A 24860-nucleotide genomic window follows, 5' to 3' on the forward strand; every position below is an offset into this window, starting at 1 on the left:
TCCAAAACAGCAATCATGTTGCGACGCTGGAAAAGCATCCCAGAACAATGAGGAAAGTGGAACGAGGTGTGGATAGTCCAGTGTAAATCCATCATTAATGCACTATAATTGCATCAGTGACACAGGAACAGACCCACAGAACCAGAGCAGTCGGGGGGGCCTCAGCTGCATTGATCCCTTGCCCTCAGGCCTCACCTCAGTTTGTACTTGAGGGTGTAATTCGTGTGCAGGTAGGTCTCGCCTTCTGTTCCAGGTGTCCACCTGCAGGTACAGAGAGATTTTATTCAGTTTGCATTTAAAGCCGAATCTATCAAACTCGCACTTTCCGAAACAACCTGAGCCTCAAAACACAGCCATCCTTCGCAATTTGCACCTATCTGAATTTTGCATTACAGTTCGTCAGCCAAACAAGACATGTAATTGTGATTAACAAAACAAAGGTTTTTATTGTATTACCAAAACGTTTCAGCTTCCGCCTTCATCAGCTGCTAACATACAAATGCCAAGGTGGCAGTTATAGAGCGTTGAGGGTGGAATGCTCAGAGGGGCTTCCTTTGCAGAAGCTAGGTTTGGTTTGTACCTTCCTCCATGTTCAGGCCATGTGGCGCCAATGTGTCCGGACAGGATATCCAACAGTTCTCCCTCTTAGTCAATGCTGCTGGATCTGTTGGCATCTCTATAGCTGTTATAGAAAAGTCCAACAGACTGTGGCCCTCAGTGTTGAAATGTTTTGCAACCGGTTGCTGCACTTTTTTTGTTAAGATTGCCGATTTGTGGTTTCTGAAGCGTGTGCGTAGGTCAGTTGTGGTTTTTCCTACGCATTGGATATGACATTCTGGTCTTTTGCGTTCGATGACATAAATTATATTGCAGGACCTGCCGGTGATGCTCTGTTTGATGTAATATGTCCTGCCTGTCCTAGTGCTTGTGAAAGTAGCTGTCTCCCTGAGGTACACACTGTGTGAGGAGAAGCTCCCTGCAGCAACGTGTACGCTAGTCACAACTGCAGACAAAAATGTGTTTAGGAGGAGAAATTGGCACTAAGATGCTGAAGAGTTTTCATGAGGATTTTTTTTAAAAAAATTGCAAATTGCTGCAAAAATGTGGAAAACCGAATTTCAGATTGGAAAAATGAGACATTTCTTTCCAACCCTACCTGCAGGTGAGATCCTTCAGATTTTTGGACCAGCACGAGATGTTGGTGGGTTTCTCTGGGGGCACTAGAAGACAAATATAGATATATAAAGAATCAGAGAGAGCTGTTAACAGGGGGACGTAAATGTCTAAAACTCATGAAAAAGAACAGTTAGTTTACTCTTTTTTTTAAATGGAAGCACCCCTCTCGTTTGGCACTGAAGCAATATTTAGACCTCTCCGTCTGGGTAAGAGCGATCAGGACGGGGGTTGTTTGTGGGGAGGTGAAAAAGCTTTGCTGTTCCCAGCCGAAGTTCCCAAGAGGCTTTGTCGAGAGAATCTTAAAAATAGCCTGTGATAAAAATCTTAACGAATATTGATTTGGACAACTGTAATTTCACAGAGCGTTGCCAAAATAGCTTTTTGTCTTGGGGAGTAGCCCGTGTTGGCTACGATGGTGGGTCTCATAACAAACTCCCAAGGACAGAGACTTTTTTATTGTTACCTAAAGGCCTTGGGGAGGGAAATGGCAGGGGCTGGGGCTTGTTAGGGTGGGAACCGGCTCCTTTGGAGAAGCGTTGAAAAGGGGCCGATGAGCCTTAAAAGGGGGGTTATGTGACGGACTATCGTAGGGAACAGCACAGGGCAGAGGCAGTTGGGTACCAGCTGCGAAGCTAGGAGCATTCGCTCCTGGACGTCAGGAATACGACTGTAATTTTTCACAGGAGGCGTTTTACCAGCGTTTGCTATGTGGGCAGGAAATCTTTTTCAGCCCGAGGGCCGCATTCTCTTCTGGGAAACCTTCTGGGGCCACAGGCAAAAGCGAGCAGAGCGATGCATGCAAATTTTACCTTTGCAGAGTAGGAGAGTTCAAAGACACACATTCCAGCCAGGGTAAAACACTCAAGGAGGGGAGGCAAAGCAGGGCTGGTCAGGGGCTGTGGTCTTGGAAGAGTCCTGAAGGCCAGCTAGAGAGGCCCAGAGGGCCGCATTTGGCCCCACGGTGTGAGGTTCCCACCCCTGATCTATGGAGAAGCAAGAGGTATCAATGGGCCTAGGGGAATCCCAGGTTTGCAGAAGCCCAAGAAATCTTTCGGGTTTCCCCTCCCCTCAAACCCCCCATGAGGGGACTGAGTGTGCTCAGTGGACTCGGAACACTGACTAACTGATGGAAGGCTCACCGGCAGGTGGAATGGAATGGAGCATCATTGAAATGGGCATGGCTGGCAGGAAGACCCCACACTGCAACGTTTTGTTGCCAGTCCCACTTTTATCTCACGGTACTGGGGGGGAGGGTAGACGCGGAAGATTCTCAGACGTACATCCTACGTAGAGGCATGACCCAGCCAGAATGCCGCCTTCCTTGCTGTGGCAGACCAGGTTGTCTCCCGACTGCTGCTGCGATCCGTTCAGCTTAGAGAGGGTGAGGCTCAGAGTGGTGGCACTGAGGACCTTGTAGGCCTCCAGCGGGAGGCGCCGGCCGTTCAGGGTCCAGTAAAGGTCCTCGGCCCTCAGGCTCGAGTCGGCAGCGACCGAACAGTTGGCCGTGAGCGAAGAGCCAATGAGGAGGGTGGGGTCTTGGGGGGCTATGATGGCCAGGTCTGCAGTGGAAAGGGAGAGAGGGAAAGAGAGACGGAAAATGAATCGCTTCCTTTGCTCACTTGGATACGGAGCAATCCGCTCACTCTGGAGCTACTAATTATAACAGCAATGGAGAATTATTATTATATTTTCTCTATTATCATATTTATGTCTCTCCTTTCCCTCCAAGGAGCTCAAGATGGCGTACATGGTTCTCCTCCCTCTCCATCCTGATAACAGCCCTCTGAGGTAGATCAGGCTGAGAGACTGTGCCTGCCTCCCCCAAAGGCCACCCAGTGAACCTCATGGCTGAGCGGGCAGATTTGAACTCTGCTCTCCCGGTTCCCAGTCTGACACTCTAACCACTATGCCATGCTGCCTCTCTAATAATTATTTATAATAATTAATAGTAACCATTATATTAATTATACTAATCATTATATCAATTATTTTATATCTAATATAATCATAATAAGATTCTTATTTATTGTTACAATATATTTTATAGTTGTTGTGGTTATTAATGGCATCAGCACCAAGCATTTCATTCAACTAAATAAGGAACGGGGGACCTGAGACCTGGAGTCCAAATGTGGCCCTCAGGGCCTCTCTTTCTGGCCCTCAGGTCTCTTCCCCAGACCACACTGCTTTGCATCGACCTTGAGTGTTTCTGCCTGGCTGGAAAATGTTCCCTTGAACTCTGATCGTGCCTCCTGCCTGTGTTGATGGAAACAGAGAGGTGTACGTATAAAAACTAGCTTCCTCTACAGAGGTAACGTTTGCATTTGTTGCTCCGCCCACTTTTTTCTCTGGCTCCACCCACCACTGGCATCTGGCTCTTGGAAAGGCTGCCCAGAAGTTCAACAGGGAAGGGTGTCCCTGTTGAACTTCAGGCGCCTGGCAAAGTCTTCCTCAGCAAGTATTTAAAGGAAGTTTTCTGTTTTTATTATTGATTTTAATTGATTTTTATCTGTTGTCTGCTTTTTTAAAACAATTTTTATGTGCACTGCATAGACTGTACAAACGCAGAATTTGTATTTATTGCTTTGGTCTTGACCAGAACTGGGATGTGGCTCTCAGAAGGTTGCTCAGAAAGGAATGTGGCCCTCTGGCTGAAAGAGGCTGCCCGCCCTTGATGCAGCCCAAATGCCTCAGGGAAGGTCACCACAGACAATGAAAGATAGACTGCCTCTGATAATGGAGGCTCAATTTTCTTCACCCATTTGATGGACCCTAGTCATTGCTTTCAGACTACTTGGCAAAAGCAAAGGTGGATTTAGGCTCACAAAAATGAATGAGCATCACTCTCTTTCAAGGAGGGAGAGGGAGGGCTCTGCTCCAAGTCTGTGGAACTCCCTCGCAGCAGAAATCAGGCAGGCACCATCCCTGTGAAATTTCAAATGCCAGACGGCCTTTGCACTACATACGTTCTAATGCTTTCTGTTTTCTGATGTCTTCATGTTTGTATGTTGTACATTTTATCTCTTCTGTAAGCCGCTTTGAGACATAATTGTAAAAAGTAAGGTATACATTCCTTAAATAAATAATCCTCTGGCCCTGAAGGGTTGGGGAGAGGCTTAAAATCCATGGACTGCGAGGTCTTAAAAACTGAAAACTCTCTCAAGTTGCAGACACCTCTGGCGTCCTTTGGTCTGGTGCCACCAGGTGGCGCTGCCTGACATTCTTTCTCTACGGGGTAGTTTCAAGATGTGTCCACTTGACCCTATCTGAATCTCTGGGGCAGGTGTGAGGTGGGTGGGAGAAGCAGCCGCTCGGTGAGCCTTTGATGTGGGTGGCCAGCAAATGAGTGTGGAAGGCGCAGATTGATAGCGCCGTCTGTAACCCCCGACACTGTTCGGTGCTGTGTGGTATCAAAGCCTCGACCCAACAGGTTGAGCGATACAAAACAACTGAAACGACTGAGCTGAACACAGAGATGCCAATAAGAGCAGTCCCCTCCCTGGTCAATGGGCACATCCACCCCAGTACTTTGGCCCTGTGTGTTGATCAGGAGCTTGTGCAGCCATCCACCTTGGCTTTCAAAGGGGTTTAGACAGAGAGATGGAGGATAAGGCGATTGGTGGCTACTAGCCACGATGGCTATCCCTTTCCTCTACGGTCAGCCTGCTTCTGAATCCCAGTTGCTGGAAACCGCAGGAGGGGCGAGTTGCTTTTGCTCTCGGGTCTTGCTTGCGGGCTTCCCGTAATGGGCATCTGATCAGAGTTCAAGGACACCCATCCCCAGCAAGGCAGAAACACGGACGGTGCAAAGCAAGGCCAGTGATGGGCGTGGCGTGGGGAGATTTCTGAGGGCCAGGTAGCGATCTCGGGAGGGCCGCATTTGACCTCAACACCTGAGGTTCACCCTTGCTGTAGAACATACTTCATATTGTGGCATCATCATCCTGCCACTCCATTGGCAGCCAACGGTGTTGCCCAAATGCCAGGACATCAGGACTTTGCCAACTAAGTGTGGCGGATGCCGAATATGCGTGTGAGAGCAGAGGCGAGATGCACGATTCTCCACTTCTGCATTTACAACCGCAACTACTTTGGGGCCACCCTGAGCTTCCCGACCTGTTTGGCCCTAGGCGGTGGTTGGACTAAAGCAGAGCACCCTAACCCTTGGGGGCTGGGGACACATTTGGAAAGCTAAGACACCATGAAATAACATAAGAAGAGCCTGCTGGATCAGGCCAGTGGCCCATGTAGTCCAGCATCCTGTTCTCACAGTGGCCAACCAGGTGCCTGGGAGAAGCCCGCAAGCAGGACCTGAACACAAGATCACTGTCCCCTCCTGAGGCTTCCGGCAACTGGTTTTCAGAAGCATGCTGCCTCTGACTAGGGTGGCAGAGCACAGTCATCATGGCTAGTAGCCATTGATAGCCCTGTCCTCCATGAATTGGTCTCATCTTCTTTTAAAGCCATCCAAGCTGGTGGCCATTACTGCGTCTTGTAGCTAATTCCATAGTTTAACTATGCACTGAGTAAAGAAGTACTTCCTTTTGTCTGTCCTGAATCTTCCAACATTCAGCTTCTTTGAATGTCCACAAGTTCTAGTATTATGAGAGAGGGAGAAGAACTTTTCTCTATCCACTTTCTCAATGCCATGCATAATTTTATACACTTCTATCATGTCTCCTCTGACCCGCCTTTTCTCTAAAGTAAAAAGCCCCAAATGCTGCAACCTTTCCTCGTAAGGGAGTCACTCCATCCCCTTGATCATTCTGGTTGCCCTCTTCTGCAAGTATGCATTTTGCAGAAGGAAAAACTGATGGTGCTCAGAGCACCCACACCAGACGATGGGAAGGGTGCCTATACTCCCTTCCCAAATTAAAACACCCCCCAAAAGAACCAGGCTTACTGACCCCAAGAAGCAACCCCCCAATAACACTTTTTTTAAAAAAATGGGTGGAGAGCATTGGGCAGCAAGAGGGTATCTTGAGGGGGCAATGGTGCTCATGGGCACCACGTTAGGACCCCCCAGAACGAAAGGGCAATGTGTTGTATGTATATGATAGGAGGAGATTCTGAGCTACATGTTACCCAGTGGTCTGATTTGCTCAGTGGCAGAGTATCTGCCCTGCCTGTAGAAAGGCCCAGGTTTAATCCCTGGCATCTCCAGGTAGGGCAGAGAGAGGACCCTGCCTGTAACCCCAGGGAGCCGTTGCCAGTCGGTGTAGGCAACACTGAGCTAGATGCACCGCATGGTCTGACTCGGTCTAAGGCAGCTTCCTGTGTGCCTGTCGCCCCAATGTCACTGAAAAAAACTGCCTGCAGCTGGGCGCCCTTGTACCCAGATGCTGGCCGATGCACGAAACCTCTTGCAGACTCGAGGGGCAGCCGCGGAGACTGGCGGATCCAAACTTAGAAACTGCCACAGGACGGGGACATCCAACCTAGCAATTACCGAATCAAAGGGAGGTCAGGTTTGCCCTCAAAGAGGGCCCCCAGGAAGTCTTCTAAGTATATCCACCGCCCAAGCGCACTGCTTTGATTCGAGAGTCCGAAATCTCCAAGGCCTGCTCTGGAGAGGGAGGATACCTCTGCAGCCAAGGCTTGCAGAGACGAGGGCCTCTCCGCAGCGGCCCCCCCGAAAGCATTGCCAAATGTACCATTGCTCAAACAAAATACAAAAACACCCACGTGTCTGTCCATCATGGAGACAGATGTGATTCCTGCCCTTGATAAACAGGAGGGGCCTGTTGTCTCCCCTGCAACCCCAAGTAATAGGTCCCCTTTTTCCTCTCTCTCCCCTCCACAGATGACGACTTAAACATGTGTTTTACAAGGGAAAGGTGCAACATTTTCAAATTGGAGAGGCAAACCGCGAAGAGGGGAAAACCGAGAGAGAGGTGGATGATGTGGAGTGCTTAGTTCTGACCCGGTACATGTCTGCAAGAGATTTTCTTGCTTTCTTGTGAAATGTTTATTACATATATTTTACTGATCAGGTGTTAAGTAATACCGGGAAGTGAAACCACATTTCCTAGGTGTGGGGAACATTTATCCTTCTCTTTTGGATGGCTGCTTTGACGACATTTCCTTTTTGAAATTATTATCATCGCTCAGCAGCTGGAGGGGACGAGGGGAAACTGATTAAAGTGGCTGGAACTACAAACTTCCCCCCATCCCTTTTTGTTATACATTAAATAATAATAATAATAACAATGACAGTTGTTGTTGTTATGTGCCTTCAAGTCGATTATGACTTAGGGCGACCCTACGAATCAGCGACCTCCAACAGCATCTGTCGTGAACCACCCTGTTCAGATCTTGTAAGTTCAGGTCTGCGGCTTCCTTGATGGAATCATTCTATCAACAGTGACAATTATTATTATTATTATTATTATTATTATGCTGTCATCTGAAAGCTGCTACAAAATGAAGTAGGAGCAAATAGGACAACACATGCAATGGCTTGACCTTGGCTATGGAAAGGAAGGAGGGCGCTCTGATCTCAGCTGATAAAACTAATATAATTAATAGAACCGTCCTATGCTCACGTTATGCATTGGTGCCACCCAGACTGGGGTTAACAGCTGCCATCTGCAAAGCATGCTCAGCCCAGGTGCAGAGGAGGGGAACACACAAAGCAGAAGATTGTAAGAACGGGTGATGTTGGCAGGCGGGAAGCTCCACTCATCCACTTGTGTGTCTTGTCTCTCTCTGTGTCAGGTGTCAGACCCAGGGCTCGGCCGGGATCCATCTAGGGGCCAGGGTCCTGCGACAAGGGGCAGAGGCAAGGTCTCCTCTGGCATAAAGGTTTCCTTGGGAGTAAAGGTTTGGCTGAGGCAGGGATGTTGTTCCAGCAGCTCCAGCTCAAAAGCCCCATTGCCAGGCTGGAAGAGCTGCTGGGACAACATCTATGCGCCAGCCCTGTGCTCTGCCTGCTAGCTGAGCGCCTGCTGACCCCAAGCCAGCCTTTCGGCTTTACCCGTGAACGGACTGAACCTTGAGCTTGGCGTGCTCTCAGCTTGCCTCTGGCACAAGCCTTTGGCGTGGACTCGGCTGGTTTGGACCCTGACTTTGAACTGGGCCCGGATGTTTCTTTGGTGGTGGTGTTGCTGGCAGGTTAGATCAGGGGCCTAGTGAGAACAGGGCTCCATGTGTGTACTTTTGAGATCCGGCCCACCGACCAGATCCTGTTTTCCGCCCTGTCCCTATGGGCTGCAACTGCAGAGAGACCAAAAGGTCCAATAGAAGCCATTTTGCTGCCCCCTGCTGGTTGGAGTCTAGATTTGGTGCTGCCATCTGGTGGCTGAAATGCTGCGGCGCAGCCAATTACCGCCACTGGAGCAATTTCCGTCTGACTGCTCTTGAAATTTTTGCAGCCTTTGTGGAACCTGCAAGGGACGCCCCCTCCTCAAGTCACTGGCTGAATCCTTGAATTAGCCCGTAAGTAAGGCCAAAATACCTAGGCTTTCATTGGCACATTTAGATCATGGGTAGTTTTAAACATAGGCTTAAATGGGTGGTTTTGTCTGTGCTGGTAGTCGATGGTGCTGTTGTTTTGTTAACTTGAGTAAGTTCTCCTGTATGGCCAGCAGAGGCTAGTCCTCAAGGGTGAATTGTGCAGTGCCTTGCCAATTTTGGTCTAATCCCCACCTGACTGCATTGCAACCAATCGGCGGTGGCTGTGCATCTCATTGGGTCTGGTACCTCCTCTCCCTACCTTTGAGTGCAGGATGGGACCAGGGAGACCGGGGTTCAAAGCCCTGCCTGGCCATGAACCTCACTGGGCTACGTTGGGGGCCAGTCACTATATCTCTCAGATAGGGATGGGATCTGTTGGCCGGTGCTGGTTTGGAAGCATTCTGTCGATCTAACAGGCGGTATCGATTTGAGGTTGGTCTTTGTCTGCCAGCCGCTGCTTTTACTGATCTGGGGTTTTTTTCCCATCAGAAAAAATATTAATATCAATATTTTTAAAGGAAATATCAATGAAAATATCAATATTAATATCAATATTTTAGATGTGGATTTTTTAAAAAAATATCCATTTCCAAAAGTGACCATGGGAAATCATTGCATAAAAATCCACAACGATAGCGAATAAGGGAATTAATGGAAAATTCGGTACCAAATCGGAATTGTGCAGAATTCTAGCACATCCCTACTCTCAGCCTAGCCTACCTCACAGGGTTGTTGTGAGGATGAAATCGGGAGGGGGGGAACCATGTTTGTGTGCCACCTTGAGCTCCTAGAGGATACAAATGTCATAAATACAAAATAAATGAAATGAAGTCCATCCATTGTAATGGGTCTACTGTACTCTGAATTCATAACGTTTGAAATTTGCAAGCATTTTAAGTGTTTCTGTCCTTTTCCCTCTCTTTAAGAACAGAACGAGAGGGAAGTTATTGTCAGGGTTTTTAACAAAATATATTTCAGAAGCTGCCTTGAACACTGCAGACGCAACGGGAGAGGCATCTTTTAAGTGAATGGATCTACGAAAGCCTTCCTAATCATAATAAACATATAGATTTACCTCTGTGCTTATTTAAACGGAAACGTCCCTAATCCCTGGATGTTTACAGTTCTATAAACATAACGAACATCTCTTTATTGTTTTAGATTTTATTATGCTGGAGTCGCCCTTTAAAAGAAAAGGAAAAAAGGCAGACTTTGAATCGACAAATATGTTTTTGGGGAAATTAGTTATGATCTGGGTGGTGGTAGGATTGACAATAAATTACAGTTGACTGAACAGCACACAAACAGGTTGTTTGCATTTTTAGAAAATATGCTGTTTGTTTATTGAGCTTGTGTATTTGTGGGTCCGTAGCAGCCTTTGTCAACCCGGTGCTTTCTAAACATTTTGCGTTACAACAGTGACCACCCCCACCCCAGATAGTTGTCATTGGACTTGGATGGCTTTCAGATGGGAGTCAGCATATTCTCGGAGGATTGGCCTAGCAGCCGGTATTAGCCATGGCACCTGAGTGGATCCTCCAGGATCAAAGGCAGTCTACCTTGGAGTACCAGATGCTGGAGGCAAGCAACAGGGGGCAGGGGGTGGAAAAGGCTCTTGACACTATTTTGTTATTTATGATATCGCCCTTGTTCTAAAGAGCTTAAGCCCTCTGCTTGTAACTGTAGTGGTAGGTTAGGCTAAGGAGATGGTGAGTGTAAAGCCTTCCGTCAGGATTTGAACCCAGGTCTCCCCAACATAAATCTTTAGCCTCTTACGTAGGGATAGGCAACACGTTTGGTTCAGTTCGCATTTCAAGCTGAATCTATCAAATTCGCACTTTCTGGAACGATCTGAGAACTGAAACTCACAGCCATCCTTCGAAATTCACACTTAATCGCATTTTGCAATGCAGTTTGTCAGCCAAATAATGCTTGCAGAAATTCATATGCAAGGGGAAAGCGTGCTTAAAAATGAATATATGAGTGAAAATAAAATGCAAATGCATTATATGACAAGAAATGGCTTGCAAAATGTGTACATTAGTCAAAACTTGCTACAAAAACGGGTGTGTTAGGAGAAGTCCACGCTAAAATGCTGGAGAATTGTCATGAGGATTTCTTTTTATATAAATCTTTTTATATAAATCGGAAATTCCCGCATAAACCTGGAGAGCTGAATATAAGATTGGAAAAATGAGACACTCAGAGAACCGAAACAGGCAGATCTTTCCGTTCCTACCCTTACGGCATGCTGATTGTTACGCCTTGGCTTTGTAGAAGCGTCTTGCCAGCTATAGCTGGAGCCTACATCAGAAGTGGGGAACATTTTTTGAGCTCGAGGGCCACATTCCTTTCTGGGCAACCTTCTGAGGGCCACATGCCAGTGGTGGACAGTGCCAGAGGCCAAAGTGGGTGGAGCAAAATTACCACAGGCCTAACCACAAGTGCCAAAGACACTTGAAGAGAGACACTGCTTACAAGTGCCTGTACGCTAATGCTAGGAGCCTGCGAACCAAGATGGGAGAACTGGAGTGCTTGGTCTTAGAGGAGAGCATTGATATAGTGAGCATAACGGAGACCTGGTGGAATGGAGAAAACCAGTGGGATACGGTTATCCCTGGATATAAACTATATCGGAAGGACAGGGAAGGACGTATTGGTGGCGGAGTCGCTCTATACGTGAAAGAAGGCATTGAATCCAGCAAGCTCGAAACCCCAAAAGAGGCAGACTCCTCCACAGAATCGTTGTGGGTGGTGATACCATGCCCCAGAAGGGACTTAATACTGGGAACGATCTATCGTCCCCCTGATCAAAATGCTCAGGGAGACCTTGAGATGAGATATGAAATTGAGGAAGCATCCAAACTAGGAAATGTGGTAGTAATGGGTGACTTCAACTACCCGGACATAGACTGGCTGCATATGTGTTCCAGTCATGACAAAGAAGCAAAGTTCCTAGATATTCTAAATGACTATTCCCTAGACCAGTTGGTCATGGAACCGACCAGAGGGACGGCAACCCTGGACTTAATCCTCAGTGGGGACCGGGACCTGGTGCGAGATGTAAGTGTTGTTGAACCGATTGGGAGCAGTGACCACAGTGCTATTAAATTAAACATACATGTAACTGGCCAATTGCCAAGAAAATCCAACACGGTCACATTTGACTACAAAAGAGGAAACTTCACAAAAATGAGGGGATTGGTAAAAAGAAAGCTGAAAAACAAAGTCCAGAGGGTCACATCACTCGAAAATGCTTGGAAGTTGTTTAAAAACACTATATTAGAAGCTCAACTGGAGTGCATACCGCAGATCAGAAAAGGTACCGCCAGGGCCAAGAAGATGCCAGCATGGTTAACGAGCAAAGTCAAGGAAGCTCTTAGAGGCAAAAAGTCTTCCTTCAAAAAATGGAAGTCTTGTCCGAATGAAGAAAATAAACAAGAACACAAACTCTGGCAAAAGAAATGCAAGAAGACAATAAGGGATGCTAAAAAAGAATTTGAGGAGCACATTGCTAAGAACATAAAAACCAACAACAAAAAATTCTATAAATACATTCAAAGCAGGAGACCATCTAGGGAGACGATTGGACCCTTGGATGATAAGGGAGTCAAAGGTGTACTAAAGAACGATAAGGAGACTGCAGAGAAGCTAAATGAATTCTTTGCATCTGTCTTCACAGTGGAAGATATAGGGCAGATCCCTGAACCTGAACTAACATTTGCAGGAAGGGATTCTGAGGAACTGAGACAAATAGCGGTAACGAGAGAGGAAGTTCTAAGCTTAATGGACAATATAAAAACTGACAAATCACCGGGCCCGGATGGCATCCACCCGAGAGTTCTCAAAGAACTCAAATGTGAAATTGCTGATCTGCTAACTAAAATATGTAACTTGTCCTTTGGGTCCTCCTCCGTACCTGAGGACTGGAAAGTGGCAAATGTAACGCCAATCTTCAAAAAGGGATCCAGAGGGGATCCCGGAAATTACAGGCCAGTTAGCTTAACTTCTGTCCCTGGAAAACTGGTAGAAAGTATTATTAAAGCTAGATTAACTAAGCACATAGAAGAACAAGCCTTGCTGAAGCAGAGCCAGCATGGCTTCTGCAAGGGAAAGTCCTGTCTCAGTAACCTATTAGAATTCTTTGAGAGTGTCAACAAGCATATAGATAGAGGTGATCCAGTGGACATAGTGTACTTAGACTTTCAAAAAGCGTTTGACAAGGTACCTCACCAAAGGCTTCTGAGGAAGCTTAGCAGTCATGGAATAAGAGGAGAGGTCCTCTTGTGGATAAGGAATTGGTTAAGAAGCAGAAAGCAGAGAGTAGGAATAAACGGACAGTTCTCCCAATGGAGGGCTGTAGAAAGTGGAGTCCCTCAAGGATCGGTATTGGGACCTGTACTTTTCAACTTGTTCATTAATGACCTAGAATTAGGAGTGAGCAGTGAAGTGGCCAAGTTTGCTGATGACACCAAATTGTTCAGGGTTGTTAAAACAAAAAGGGATTGCGAAGAGCTCCAAAAAGACCTCTCCAAACTGAGTGAATGGGCAGAAAAATGGCAAATGCAATTCAATATAAACAAGTGTAAAATTATGCATATTGGAGCAAAAAATCTGAATTTCACATATACGCTCATGGGGTCTGAACTGGCGGTGACCGACCAGGAGAGAGACCTCGGGGTTGTAGTGGACAGCACGATGAAAATGTCGACCCAGTGTGCGGCAGCTGTGAAAAAGGCAAATTCCATGCTAGCGATAATTAGGAAAGGTATTGAAAATAAAACAGCCGATATCATAATGCCGTTGTATAAATCTGTGGTGCGGCCGCATTTGGAATACTGTGTACAGTTCTGGTCGCCTCATCTCAAAAAGGATATTATAGAGTTGGAAAAGGTTCAGAAGAGGGCAACCAGAATGATCAAGGGGATGGAACGACTCCCTTACGAGGAAAGGTTGCAGCATTTGGGGCTTTTTAGTTTAGAGAAAAGGCGGGTCAGAGGAGACATGATAGAAGTGTATAAAATTATGCATGGCATTGAGAAAGTGGATAGAGAAAAGTTCTTCTCCCTCTCTCATAATACTAGAACTCGTGGACATTCAAAGAAGCTGAATGTTGGAAGATTCAGGACAGACAAAAGGAAGTACTTGTTTACTCAGCGCATAGTTAAACTATGGAATTTGCTCCCACAAGATGCAGTATTGGCCACCAGCTTGGATGGCTTTAAAAGAAGATTAGACAAATTCATGGAGGACAGGGCTATCAATGGCTACTAGCCATGATGGCTGTGCTCTGCCACCCTAGTCAGAGGCAGCATGCTTCTGAAAACCAGTTGCCGGAAGCCTCAGGAGGGGAGAGTGTTCTTGCACTCGGGTCCTGCTTGCAGGCTTCCCCCAGGCACCTGGTTGGCCACTGTGAGAACAGGATGCTGGACTAGATGGGCCACTGGCCTGATCCAGCAGGCTCTTCTTATGTTCTTATGTAAATTTTTCCTTTGCACAGTTAGGCTACTTTCTACACACACTCCTCCTCTCTGTCCTTCATCCAGGCAAGCGATGGCCATGATCAGAGTTCAAGGGCACATTTCAAGCCAGGCAAAACACATCCAAGGACACAAAGCAGGGCCGTTGATGGGATGTTGCCTGGGGAGTGTTCTGTGGGCCGGACAGAGAGGCCTGAAGGGCCGCATTAGACCCTTGGCCTAGGTGGATTCTTGGTCTGGTTGAATTTTGCAAATTCTCACTTCAGTTCACTTCCCCCCCACACACACACCTCCCAACTCAAGGTAGCCTACAGTTCTTTTACTAAAAGAGTTTGATTGTTGTTATGTGCCTTTAAGTCAATTACGACTTATGGTGACCCTTGAATCAGCGACCTCCAAGAGCATCTGTCGTGAACCACCCTGTTCAGATCTTGTAAGTTCAGGTCTGTGGCTTCCTTTATGGAATCAATCCATCTCTTGTTTGGCCTTCCTTTTTTTCTATTCCCTTCCGTTTTCCCCAGCATTATTCTCTTTTCTAATGAATCATGTCTTCTCATGATGTGTCCAAAGTATGAGAACCTCAGTTTCATCATTTTAGCTTCTAGTGACAGTTCTGGTTTAATTTGTTCTAACACCCAATTATTTGTCTTTTTCGCACTCCACGGTATCTGCAAAGCTCTCCTCCAACACCACATTTCAAATGAGTGGATTTTTCTCTTACCCGCTTTTTTCATTGTCCAACTTTCACATCCATACATAGAGACCGGGAATACCATGGTCTGAATGATCCTGACTTTACTGTTCAGTGATACGAGTTTGATATCCTGATTAGATTAAAATATCAGTCTAGGTGTGGGAAGCATCATAACAACGTTTGCTTAAATTTAGTGCGTGCACCCTCCACCTTCTAAACGTGCAAAATAAACCTGCTCCCAAATTACAGTTCCATAGTCCGCCCCCACCCCACCCCACTCTGGGATTTTACGAGAGACCCACGAGGTTGCAACGTCCCAGCCAGCTTGATTTCCCTAGGGAGTTGGCCCGGGGAGTTAATTGGGCTTTGGTGACCTCAGTCAATTGTAGGATTTCTTCTTAGCTATCCCAGCTGTTTAGCAATCAATTCCTGGACTGTACCAGAACCTGTAGAATTAAGGGTGTGTGGGGTAGAGGTTTTTTGGGGGGAGGGGGTATGAAGTCTTCATTTCCTGTCTGCTGGCTAATTGCAGCGTTGCCGAAACCTAATCCCCAATGGAAACTCGTTTTAACATCTCGCTAATTAATGTCAAGAGGTGGAGAGGCAACTGAAGACATTGGGGTTCTGGTCTGAGAGACAGAGAGTTTATAGCCCCATCTGAAGAGAGGCACCCTGTTTATTGATTTACTGCATTTATATCCCACCTTTCATAGAATCGTAGAATAGTAGAGTTGGAAGGGGCCTGTAAGGCCATCAAGTCTAACCCCCTGCGCAATGCAGGAATCCAAATCAAAGCATTCCCGACAGATGGCTGTCCAGCTGCCTCTTGAAGGCCTCCAGTGTCGGAGAGCCCACTACCTCTCTAGGTCATTGGTTCCATTGTCGTATGGCTCTAACAGGAAGTTTTTCCTGATGTCCAGTTGAAATCTGGCTTCCTGCAACTTGAGCCCATTCTTCCGTGTCCTGCACTCTTTTCCTCCAAGGAACTCAAGGTGACATATATGTTTCTCTCTTCCTCTCTGTTTTATCCTCACAACAACAGCCCTGTGAAGTAGCTTAGTCTGAGAGGCAGTGACTGGCCCCCCAAGGTCACCCAGTGTGCTTCATGGCTGACTGAGGATTTGAACCCTGGGCTCCCAGATCCTGGTTCATTGATTGAGACACGGGAATACTTCTTCTAAGGATGAGCGAAAGGGCCTCCCAAATGCAGCAGGGCTTGCTTGTTGTTGGCTTCATCTGCAATATACATTTAAAGCAATGTCATGGCACTTTAAACAGTCATGGCTTCCCCTAAAGAATCCTGGGAAATGTAGTTCGTTCAGGGTGCTATGATTCCCAGTGGGGTTTAGCAATCGGTCCCTCTTCCCAGGGAACTCTGGGAATTGCAGCTCTGTGGAGAGTCTTCTAACAACTCTCATCACCTTGAACAAACTACAGTTCCCAGGATTCTTTGCAGCCGGGAAGCCATTGTAAACAGTCATGGCTTCCCCGCTGCAAAGATACATAGTGCTGTAAAGTGCTATGACACTGCTTTAAATGTGTAGTGGGGCTATGTTTTGAAGTAATGCAAATCACCTAAAGAGGAATGCATATCCCAGGACCATACGTACAAGCGAGACCCACAGCAAAATGTTGCACTGTCGGGTGTTGCTGTTCAGGGTACCAGCCAGCCAGACATGCCCTCCTTTGTGATACTCCATTCCATTTCAGTCAGCATTCTGTGGCCAGCGAGAAATTTTAATTGCGCTGGTTTTTGAGGGGGTTTTGGGCTACATAATCAAGAGTCTGGTTTTATTTTCAATTCTGCAGGGATTTGCTGGAGTCCGGAGTGGGGGAAGATAATGCAATGTGCCGGAGTCAGGAACCTTCAAGAATTCCACCTTTCATGTTTCTAGCCTATAAGGCTACAAAAAAGATGCTTGGACATTGCCTGCAAAAAATCTCAGTTTGAGGTAAGATTTTCCAGTGCTTGCAGGGAGGACATGGGATTTCACCATCTTTGTTGCCCCTCCATGAGAAAGAAAAGAAGAATGCATTATGCTAAGTAAGAAAAAAGATGCCTGCCTAAACTGCTCCCTGCACTTAGAAATCTAGCAAGCACGTTAGGGGGAGAGGTTCTAAACTGCGCCCTGCACTTAGAAACCTAGCACTTTAGGGGGAGGTCTAAACTGGTCCTTGCACTTAGAAATCTAGCACGCTAGGGGGAGAGGTTCTAAATTGCTCCCTGCACTTAGAAACCTAGCACATTAGGGGGAGAGGTTCTAGTCCACTCATCTCCCCTACTTGCAGGGAGCTTTTTTTTTTTTAAAACACGGGAAGAACGTTCAAAAAATGTGGTTCCACATCCACCTGTCCAACCCTGGCAGTCTGAAGTGGTATAGTGTGTTCTGTCACAACATTTTGTTTCTGAACCAGGACTGTGACTCTCCCACAGATCCTCTTCACGTGAGGTCATTTCCTCTGCTGCTGCTGCCCAAGTATCTGTAGATGCCGGAGATAGAACCGGGGGCCTTCTGCATGCAGAGCAGGTCCTCTTCTACCTGCTGTTAAGGCCTTAAAAAAAAAGATTGTAGTCCTCAGTATAAGGTAGCTTAAAGCAGCCCTTTAATCAGAACCGTTTCTGGATAAAAGGCTGCTTTATAGAGGAACATAGACACTGCCTTATACTGAGTCGGACTGTTGGCACATCTGGCTCACTCCTGTCTACACTGACTGGCAGTGGCTGTCCAGAGTTCCAGAGCCGGCGAGAGCCGGCGTAATGTAACGATCGCAGCAGTGGCTCCCAAACATTTGTCCCCCACAGACCACTTGTAAATTGCTGAGGGTCTTGGTGGACCACTTAATGACTTTCCTGCCTGTTGAAGCCATTGTAACGGGCTGTTCTCGATGCTGCATGTTTTTCTAATTTTATTTTTACGGTTTTCGTTACATTCCCATGGAATTCAAATTGCAACACAGTAAGATACAGTGTAAAAGTAAAGGAAGCCATAAAATGCAACTTAGAAATCAATATGCATGTCTAATGCCGACAGGTCACCCGAATGAAGCTCGCAGGCCACTGGTGGTGCTCCATGGACCACAGTTTGGGAACCTTTATGTGAATGTGTTGGACTAGGACGTGGGGGACCAGGGTTCAAATCCCTACATGGCCACAGGTGACCTGGTGTCAGTCACTGTTTCTTTCAGCTCTCAGACTAGCCTAGCCTACCTCACTGGGTTATTGTGAGGATTAAATGGGGAGGGAGAGAATTGTGTACATTGCCGCCTTGAGCTCGTTGGAGGAAAGGTTGGGAAAAAATATAGTAATACATTTAACTTGATAGAGTTATGTGACAATGGAACCAATGACCTAGAGAGGTAGTGGGCTCTCCGACACTGGAGGCCTTCAAGAGGCAGCTGGACAGCCACCTGTCGGGAATGCTTTGATTTGGATTTCTGCATTGAGCAGGGGGTTGGACTGGATGGCCTTATAGGCCCCTTCCAACTCTACTATTCTATGATTCTGATTTTTTTTAAAAAAAAGAGAGATGGACAGGGAGAGAGAGGGGAGCAGGCACACATCTCCTCTGGCCAGCCTTCTCCACTATGCAGAGATGTAAAGGGCCATCCTCAGTGGGTAGAATGCCTCCTTTGCATGCAGAAGATCCTACGTTCATCCCTGAAACACGCTGCCAGTCAGTGTAGACAGTACTGGCCTAGTTGGACCAGTGGGTCTGACTCAGTATAAGGCAGTTTCCTGTAAGCTGCCATATAAGCATAATTTCTAAATTTGCATCTGTGCATATAAATAGGCCCATTTTATGCAAATCCGTGTCTTTTTTTGGTCTTTTTTTGGCAAAGCATTCTCTGTTGCTTACGTTTCCTAGCGAAGGCATCATATGTACTGTTGATGAAATAATCATAATCTTAACTAATAATAAATGTTTAAGAAGTTTGCTGGGCTATCCCTGATGCTCTTGAAAGGAAAGGAGGGAAAAAAATAATATACTCAGGGGCAGGGCGCATAAGAAACTGCTTTATACTGAATCAGGCTGTTGGTTCATCTAGCGCAGCATTGTCTGCACTGACCGGCAGCAGCTCTCCAGGGTTTCAAGCAGGGAGTCTGTCCCAGCCCTATCTGGAAATGTTGCTGGGGATGGAACCTGGGTCTTTCTGCATGCAAAGCAGATGCTGTGCCACTGACCTACAGCTCCAGGAGTCTGTCCACTGTGTCCCTGCTTGAGTAACTGTGCTGGCCGTACCTTCTATAGACTCATATGGGGTGCAACGAGGAGCGGAAATTTTCCGGAGTGGGCCTAGCTGCACATGAGCAGGCTCTCGGACACAGGTGCTGCTCTGAGCAACGCTGTCCTGGCGATCGGTTTCGCTCCAGTTCCTCGCTGTGAAGTGTGACGGAATTGTGTTCCTGGACAAGCTGTTCAGCGGGGTGAGGGGTGGGGAGGGAGGGTGTCTGGCCATCCCAACAGCGACAGAAGTTTTTCTTGGCCTGGTTGCGCATCGTGCGCACTCAAAAAAAAAAAAATCAGCTCCTTGGACAAATTTCTCACCCTAAAGAGGAAGTGTAAACTTCCTGTTTCAGGAGCGCAGTGTTGTGCTGGGGAGGGGGGTAGAATGTCCTCCACAGTCATCACCTCCTGTGTTGGGGGGGGGAAGGAATGGACGAAATCTGTTCCAGGAACGAAAGCCTAATTTTGTGTTTACAACACTCGAGGGGGGGGGGGGACGGGGGAATGAAGCTTGTGGAAATTCACTTTCCACTTGGCTCTGCGGAGAGGCATGTCCATTTTTCCTTGCAAGACATTTGCCCCCCCCCGCCCACCAAAGTTCGAACCCAGGCACGCTTGTGGGAACATTTCAAATACCAGAAGAAGGGGGGGGGAAGTCCTCCTCCTGACGATAATGCCATCTGGCTGGCGAAGGCCCTTTTGAAAAAGAAAGAAAATAAAAAAGAAAATCCCTGGTGCAGTTTTAGTATTTTTCTATTCTGATTCCCAACAAACATGCCTCAACAGCAGGCAAGGTACCTGGCAGAGGGCCCTTGGCCTAGGTTAGAGAGATGAGGGAAGGCTTCAAAGAGTCGATTCCCCTTCTCCTCCATCCTGCCACAACATCTAACATTAATTGTTTGGGTTAGAAAATCATGCAGAGAATCCCCCCCCCTCGGAAAAACAAAGCTTCCCATTGTCCGTAAGACAAAGGAGCAATTTTTTTGGGGGGGGAGGGTATATAGAAATCTGGTATACAGAAATATTTACTACTCCAATCTTTTTGGGTCATTTACAAAAAAAACCTACTGCTCAGTAAATTAAAAATCTACTGCTGTAAACCATAGTGTAAGTTGATGACGCTACAGAAACCATATATATATATATATACATTTCCCCATGTAGAGTAAAGTGAAGAAGATCCATTCATCCAAGGAGGCAGGTATATAGATGTCCTCTCTGGGGCAGGACAGGTAGTTTTCTTGCTACCTTGAAGGGTGTTAGGGAGATTATCTAGCATCCTCCACTGTGGGGTGAGAAGATTTGACTCTCTACTATGATCAGGATTTTTTTGGAGGGGAGGGGTGGGAAGGGGGAGGATCTATTGGCTGCACTCTGGGATGAGCTTGTCTGTAGAAAGTTGAGGTGTGGATTCTGTACTGGCTTATTTAAAAAAAAGAAAGAACATTTTTACGCCAGCGTTTGGCCCCAGGGATCTGCAAGGATGATTACAGATCTATTTAAAACACGCACACACCCATTTCATGTTCAGGTATAGAGCAATAAGTCAGAGTGAAATAGTAGATTCTGTTTTGCCCGTTATCTAGAAATACGTCTGCAGGATTCTCTGGGAGCTAGCGACAGAAAACGATAGTTTTGTTTGTTCTGTGTGGGATTAAGATTTTAAATCTTTGGAGAGGGGATAGATATTACTCTTATGCTATAAGATTTATGAGGTGGAAATGGCCGGATAGACTTGTAATGGCCCAGGATTTAATGTAGATTTGCCTTTATTGGTTTGAGAAATTCTCTCTGTGTGTGCTTTAGGCAGTGGGAATATTTTTTTGTTTTCTCCTGGTGGGGTGTGTGTAGATTATTCATCAGTGGGATAGATTAATCTTTTTGCCATCAATTTTTAGCAGGATCAATCTCCATGCTGCACTCCAAGATCCCACCTAATATTTGGGATCTCTCTCTCACACACTCACACACGCACACGGGTGAAGAACAGATTTCTGGGCCATCCGTTTTTACAGGGGGTTAGGGTTGTCGGAAACCGTATAAGACGTAACATTTGGGAAACTTACGAGGGGTTTGGAAAGGGGGATGTGATTGCTTAAACCAGCAGGTTAAAAAAGGAAGGTTAAAAAAGATGGATTTAAATATTTCACGGCTCTGATGTCAAATAGGATTTAGGATTAGACACCCCCCCCAAAAAAGAAAGAAAAGCACATTTTTATTTCCAAAATAAATACAAGTGAGGATTAATACCCTTTGTTCAGTATGTGGATCAGCTTTGATTTTGGGGGTGGGGATGCAATTGGTACCCCCATCCTCACATTGGGTGGGGAGAAATTTTCTTCACCTGACATTGAGAAGGGGGGGGCAGTTTATTAGAATACTCATCTAAATCTTTTTGTTCTCTGGCTTTTTTTTACTTTCTCTTTTGGATGCCAGCTCTCTCTCTATTCCACCTCCTCTCCCAAAGATGAAAAACAAAATTATTTTCTCTTAAAAAGAAACACACAAAAACCCTAGCAATCCTGGCCACCTACACGCTACAGAGCTCATTAAAGGAAGACCCATTCCCTTGTAACACAAGCATATTTCCTAAAGTGGACAAAAGGACATACAAAGGATGGAATCAGTGTTTCCCTCCGCACACCCCAGCTTTTTCCAACCACTGGCATGCTTAGATTTGTTTTGGGAGAGCAAAGAGAGTTCCCAGCTAGCCAGAAATAAAAAGGGACAGGACACAAACTTCCTCTAGAGAACACCAAGTAAAACTGTGTCTGCAGGAGCGAAACTTTGGAGGTGTGCAGTCTCTGGAGATTAAAAGCAAATGTAAAGTTCTGGGGGTGGGAAGGACATAGAGAAGCTCATCCTGAATTTGGTGCACACCCACCCACCCATCCGCACATTGCAACTTTCCCCTCTTGACTAAAGGGGCCGGGGTGTGTGTGGTGCTTTGGCAAATATATTTGTCAGCCAGTTTCTCTCCCCCTCAATACATGCCTTTGCCACACATCACACACTCCAATTATCCTTGAAGGTGGTTTATAATGTTGAGAGCGGGGGTGTGGAGAGGAGAGAGAGAGCAATCCAGATTTTGGAGTCGGGGTAGGGAAGGACTCAGATTAATCCCTAGAGGCATTTTTGAGAGAGAGAGAGAAGATAACCGCTCAAAGAATTAAGATTTTGCTCGCTCGCTCTGTGTAGAGAGAATGTGTGTGTTGGGGTGCTGTTTCGTTCAGAGAAAAAGAGGGGGGAAATCACAACACTTTGAAGTCCAGAGGATTTTGCTCCTGGTGGTGGGGTTTTCAATAAGTGCGCTCTGTGTGTGTGTGTGTATTTTAACAGAACTTTTTGCCTGGCACAGCTTAAAGTTCATCACCATTTCCTTTCCTTTTTAATTTCTTTCTGGCGATTGTTCTCATATTAGTAGTTGTCATTAGGATCGTTCTGCTTCTCGTTCAAACGACAGTGCATTGGCAAATAAAGAAAAATAAAAAAGACACACATCCCCTACAATATTCAAACAACAAATAAGATCCTTTTTGCATTTTTTTTAAAGCGAAAGAGGGTGCTTTTTAATATTCTTTTTAAAATAACGATGGCTTTGTTGTTAAAAGAATAACCCTCCCATAAACCCTCCGCTTCTCTTTCTCTCTCTCAGCCCCTCCATCTCTCCCTTCTCCCCATGCCTTTCCTATTGCCACTTTATCACGCACCCACCCATCTTCTCACAAATAAAATGAAATAGACAGATACAGATGCAGATTAGAGATTCCAAAGGGTTTTACTTACACATCAGAGAATCCACCCGGTGAAGAAGAGGCAGCCATAGGAGCAATACTTTCATCATGGTGCAAAACGGAGGGGAAGATAGTTCTATAGTGGGGTGGGACAGATTCTCTTCCCACCCCACCTCTTCTTCCAAGGATTTCCTTTGCCTACCTAAGCCTTCTTTGAAGCAGCTTCTCACAATCAGCTGAAGATGAGCTATAGAGACTTTTTTCCCCGACCTCCAAAAACTTTTTTCTCCTTCTTCTTCTTTCACCCCCCCTCCCCAAAGAGACAAACAGGAGATTTCCTAAGCAAGTCTGAACAGTTCAGACTTGACAAGTTCCTTAATGTGCTTTTTACACCCCGCCCTTTCCCGCCCCTCTGGGCTTTGTTGAGGGGGGGGAGGAGAGAGGGAGAGAGAGAGAAAAAGATGAGGTTGAAATTAACAAGTCCGTGCTGAAATTGACAGACAAGCAGGCAGGCATCCCTTCTTGCAATCTATCCATTCTTCCCAGGAGGGGACATCTTTGCAGGCAAAGAGTCCAGACCCACCACCAAAAAACAGTCCTTTCAACCCACCCCCCTTTTTTTCTCCTTCGGACTTTCTTTTTGCCTGTTACTCAATCAGCACACTGAAAAGATCAGTTCTGACTCAGTGTAGTAAATACCTACTCAACGTTTTGGCCCATCATCATAGGGTGGTTCCTTTTGTATGATCCCTTTTTCTTTCTTTCTTGGAAAAAAAATCTACCAGAAAAAGAGGTCAGACACACACCGTTGTGTTCACCAGGCAGTGACTGAGGTGAGTAATCATGGGGAGTGCAAGTGTACGACAGCGATCCTCTTCAGTGCCCCCCCAAATCCCCTCCGACCTCAGCAAGACAAATTATCTGAGTGCCTGCATTTACTCCTGTGCCATCGTAGCTTCAGGATGCATTGCCGGGCATGACAACAGTATGTGTGGGGTTGGTTTTTTTAAATGTTTAATGTGGTTTGTGGTGGTTTTTTTAAAAAAAAAATTGGGACTGACTCAACTGTACCAGCTTTGGAGTTACTCAGGGCTTCGCCACACAGGCACTGCTGAAGAGTTCTGTGTAAGTGAAAAGCCTGCAGATTGGTTTCTTTCTTTCCTTCATTTTTTTGCCCTGCAAACGCTTCTGCATCTGTGTGTCATGGCCATGCGCATCCATTGTGACAAAATATAGGTAAAGAAAAGGTATTTTCTAGGATAGAATTGGTGATGGTGATAAGCATTTATATAGTACCTTTTAAGTGTTCAGAAATGTTTACTTTTTTTTAAAAAAAGGAATTTGTATCTCACTTTTTGCAAAAGTCTCAAGGTGGATAAACAAACAAAAAATAAGTTGCACATATTGGGCAATATCCCCTGGGCTGTATGTAGTGCTCAGTCCTACTCAGAGTAGACGCATTGAAATTGATGGCCGTGACTAACTTGGTACCATCCATTTCGTTGGGTCTACTCTGAGTGGAACTTGGGTTCACAGTGGGTCGCATTCAACTTGCTCTGTAAACCCATTGAAATCAATGGGCAAGTTAGTTTAGTCAAAATTGGTTTCAGTGGGTGCACTTGGAATGTGACTGACATTGGAAATCACCCATTGAATTCTCCAGATTGATCAAGTGCTGTTTTGGCGAGGTGTTTTTTAAGAATGGGAAATTAAAATGATTTTGCAGCAAATGATGAAAAGTTTATGCACTCTGTTCTTGTCCAACCCTCCTAGAAAAGAAAACTTCAGCTGGGCTGAGGTAATCCAAAGAGTGGCATTAAGGTTTCCCAAACCTCTGTTAGCTGAGGGGCAACTGACACACATGCAATTATAATTAGAGGCATGCTTCATTCTTATGCTTTCAAAGAATCATAGAATAGTAGAGTTGGAAGGGGCCTCTAAGGCCATCAAGTCCAACCCCCTACTCAATGCAGGAATCCAAATCAAACCATTCCCGACAGATGGCTGTCCAGCTGCCTCTTGAAGGCCTCCAGTGTTGGAGAGCCCACTACCTCTCTAGGTCATTGGTTCCATTGTCATATAGCTCTAACAGTTA

General features: G+C 46.1%; 1 protein-coding gene across 2 annotated transcripts in view; it reads right to left on the minus strand.

Annotated features, from left to right (window-relative positions):
• The window catches only part of CRLF1 (cytokine receptor like factor 1), a 35759-nt gene extending 12630 nt beyond the window's left edge, over nucleotides 1-23129 (minus strand). For both annotated transcript variants that reach the window (XM_061600841.1, XM_061600842.1), the window contains exons 1-4: nucleotides 22818-23129; nucleotides 2457-2735; nucleotides 1157-1220; nucleotides 196-261 (exon numbers count right to left, since the gene is read on the minus strand). In XM_061600841.1, coding sequence (XP_061456825.1) covers nucleotides 196-261; nucleotides 1157-1220; nucleotides 2457-2735; nucleotides 22818-22875 — 467 coding nt within the window. In that variant the 5' untranslated portion in view covers nucleotides 22876-23129. The remainder of the gene's footprint in view (nucleotides 1-195; nucleotides 262-1156; nucleotides 1221-2456; nucleotides 2736-22817) is intronic.
• Between the last annotated feature and the right edge of the window lie 1731 nt (nucleotides 23130-24860).

This window comes from Rhineura floridana, chromosome 18 (genome assembly GCF_030035675.1).
Source record: "Rhineura floridana isolate rRhiFlo1 chromosome 18, rRhiFlo1.hap2, whole genome shotgun sequence".
NCBI classification, from domain to species: Eukaryota; Metazoa; Chordata; class Lepidosauria; order Squamata; family Rhineuridae; genus Rhineura; species Rhineura floridana.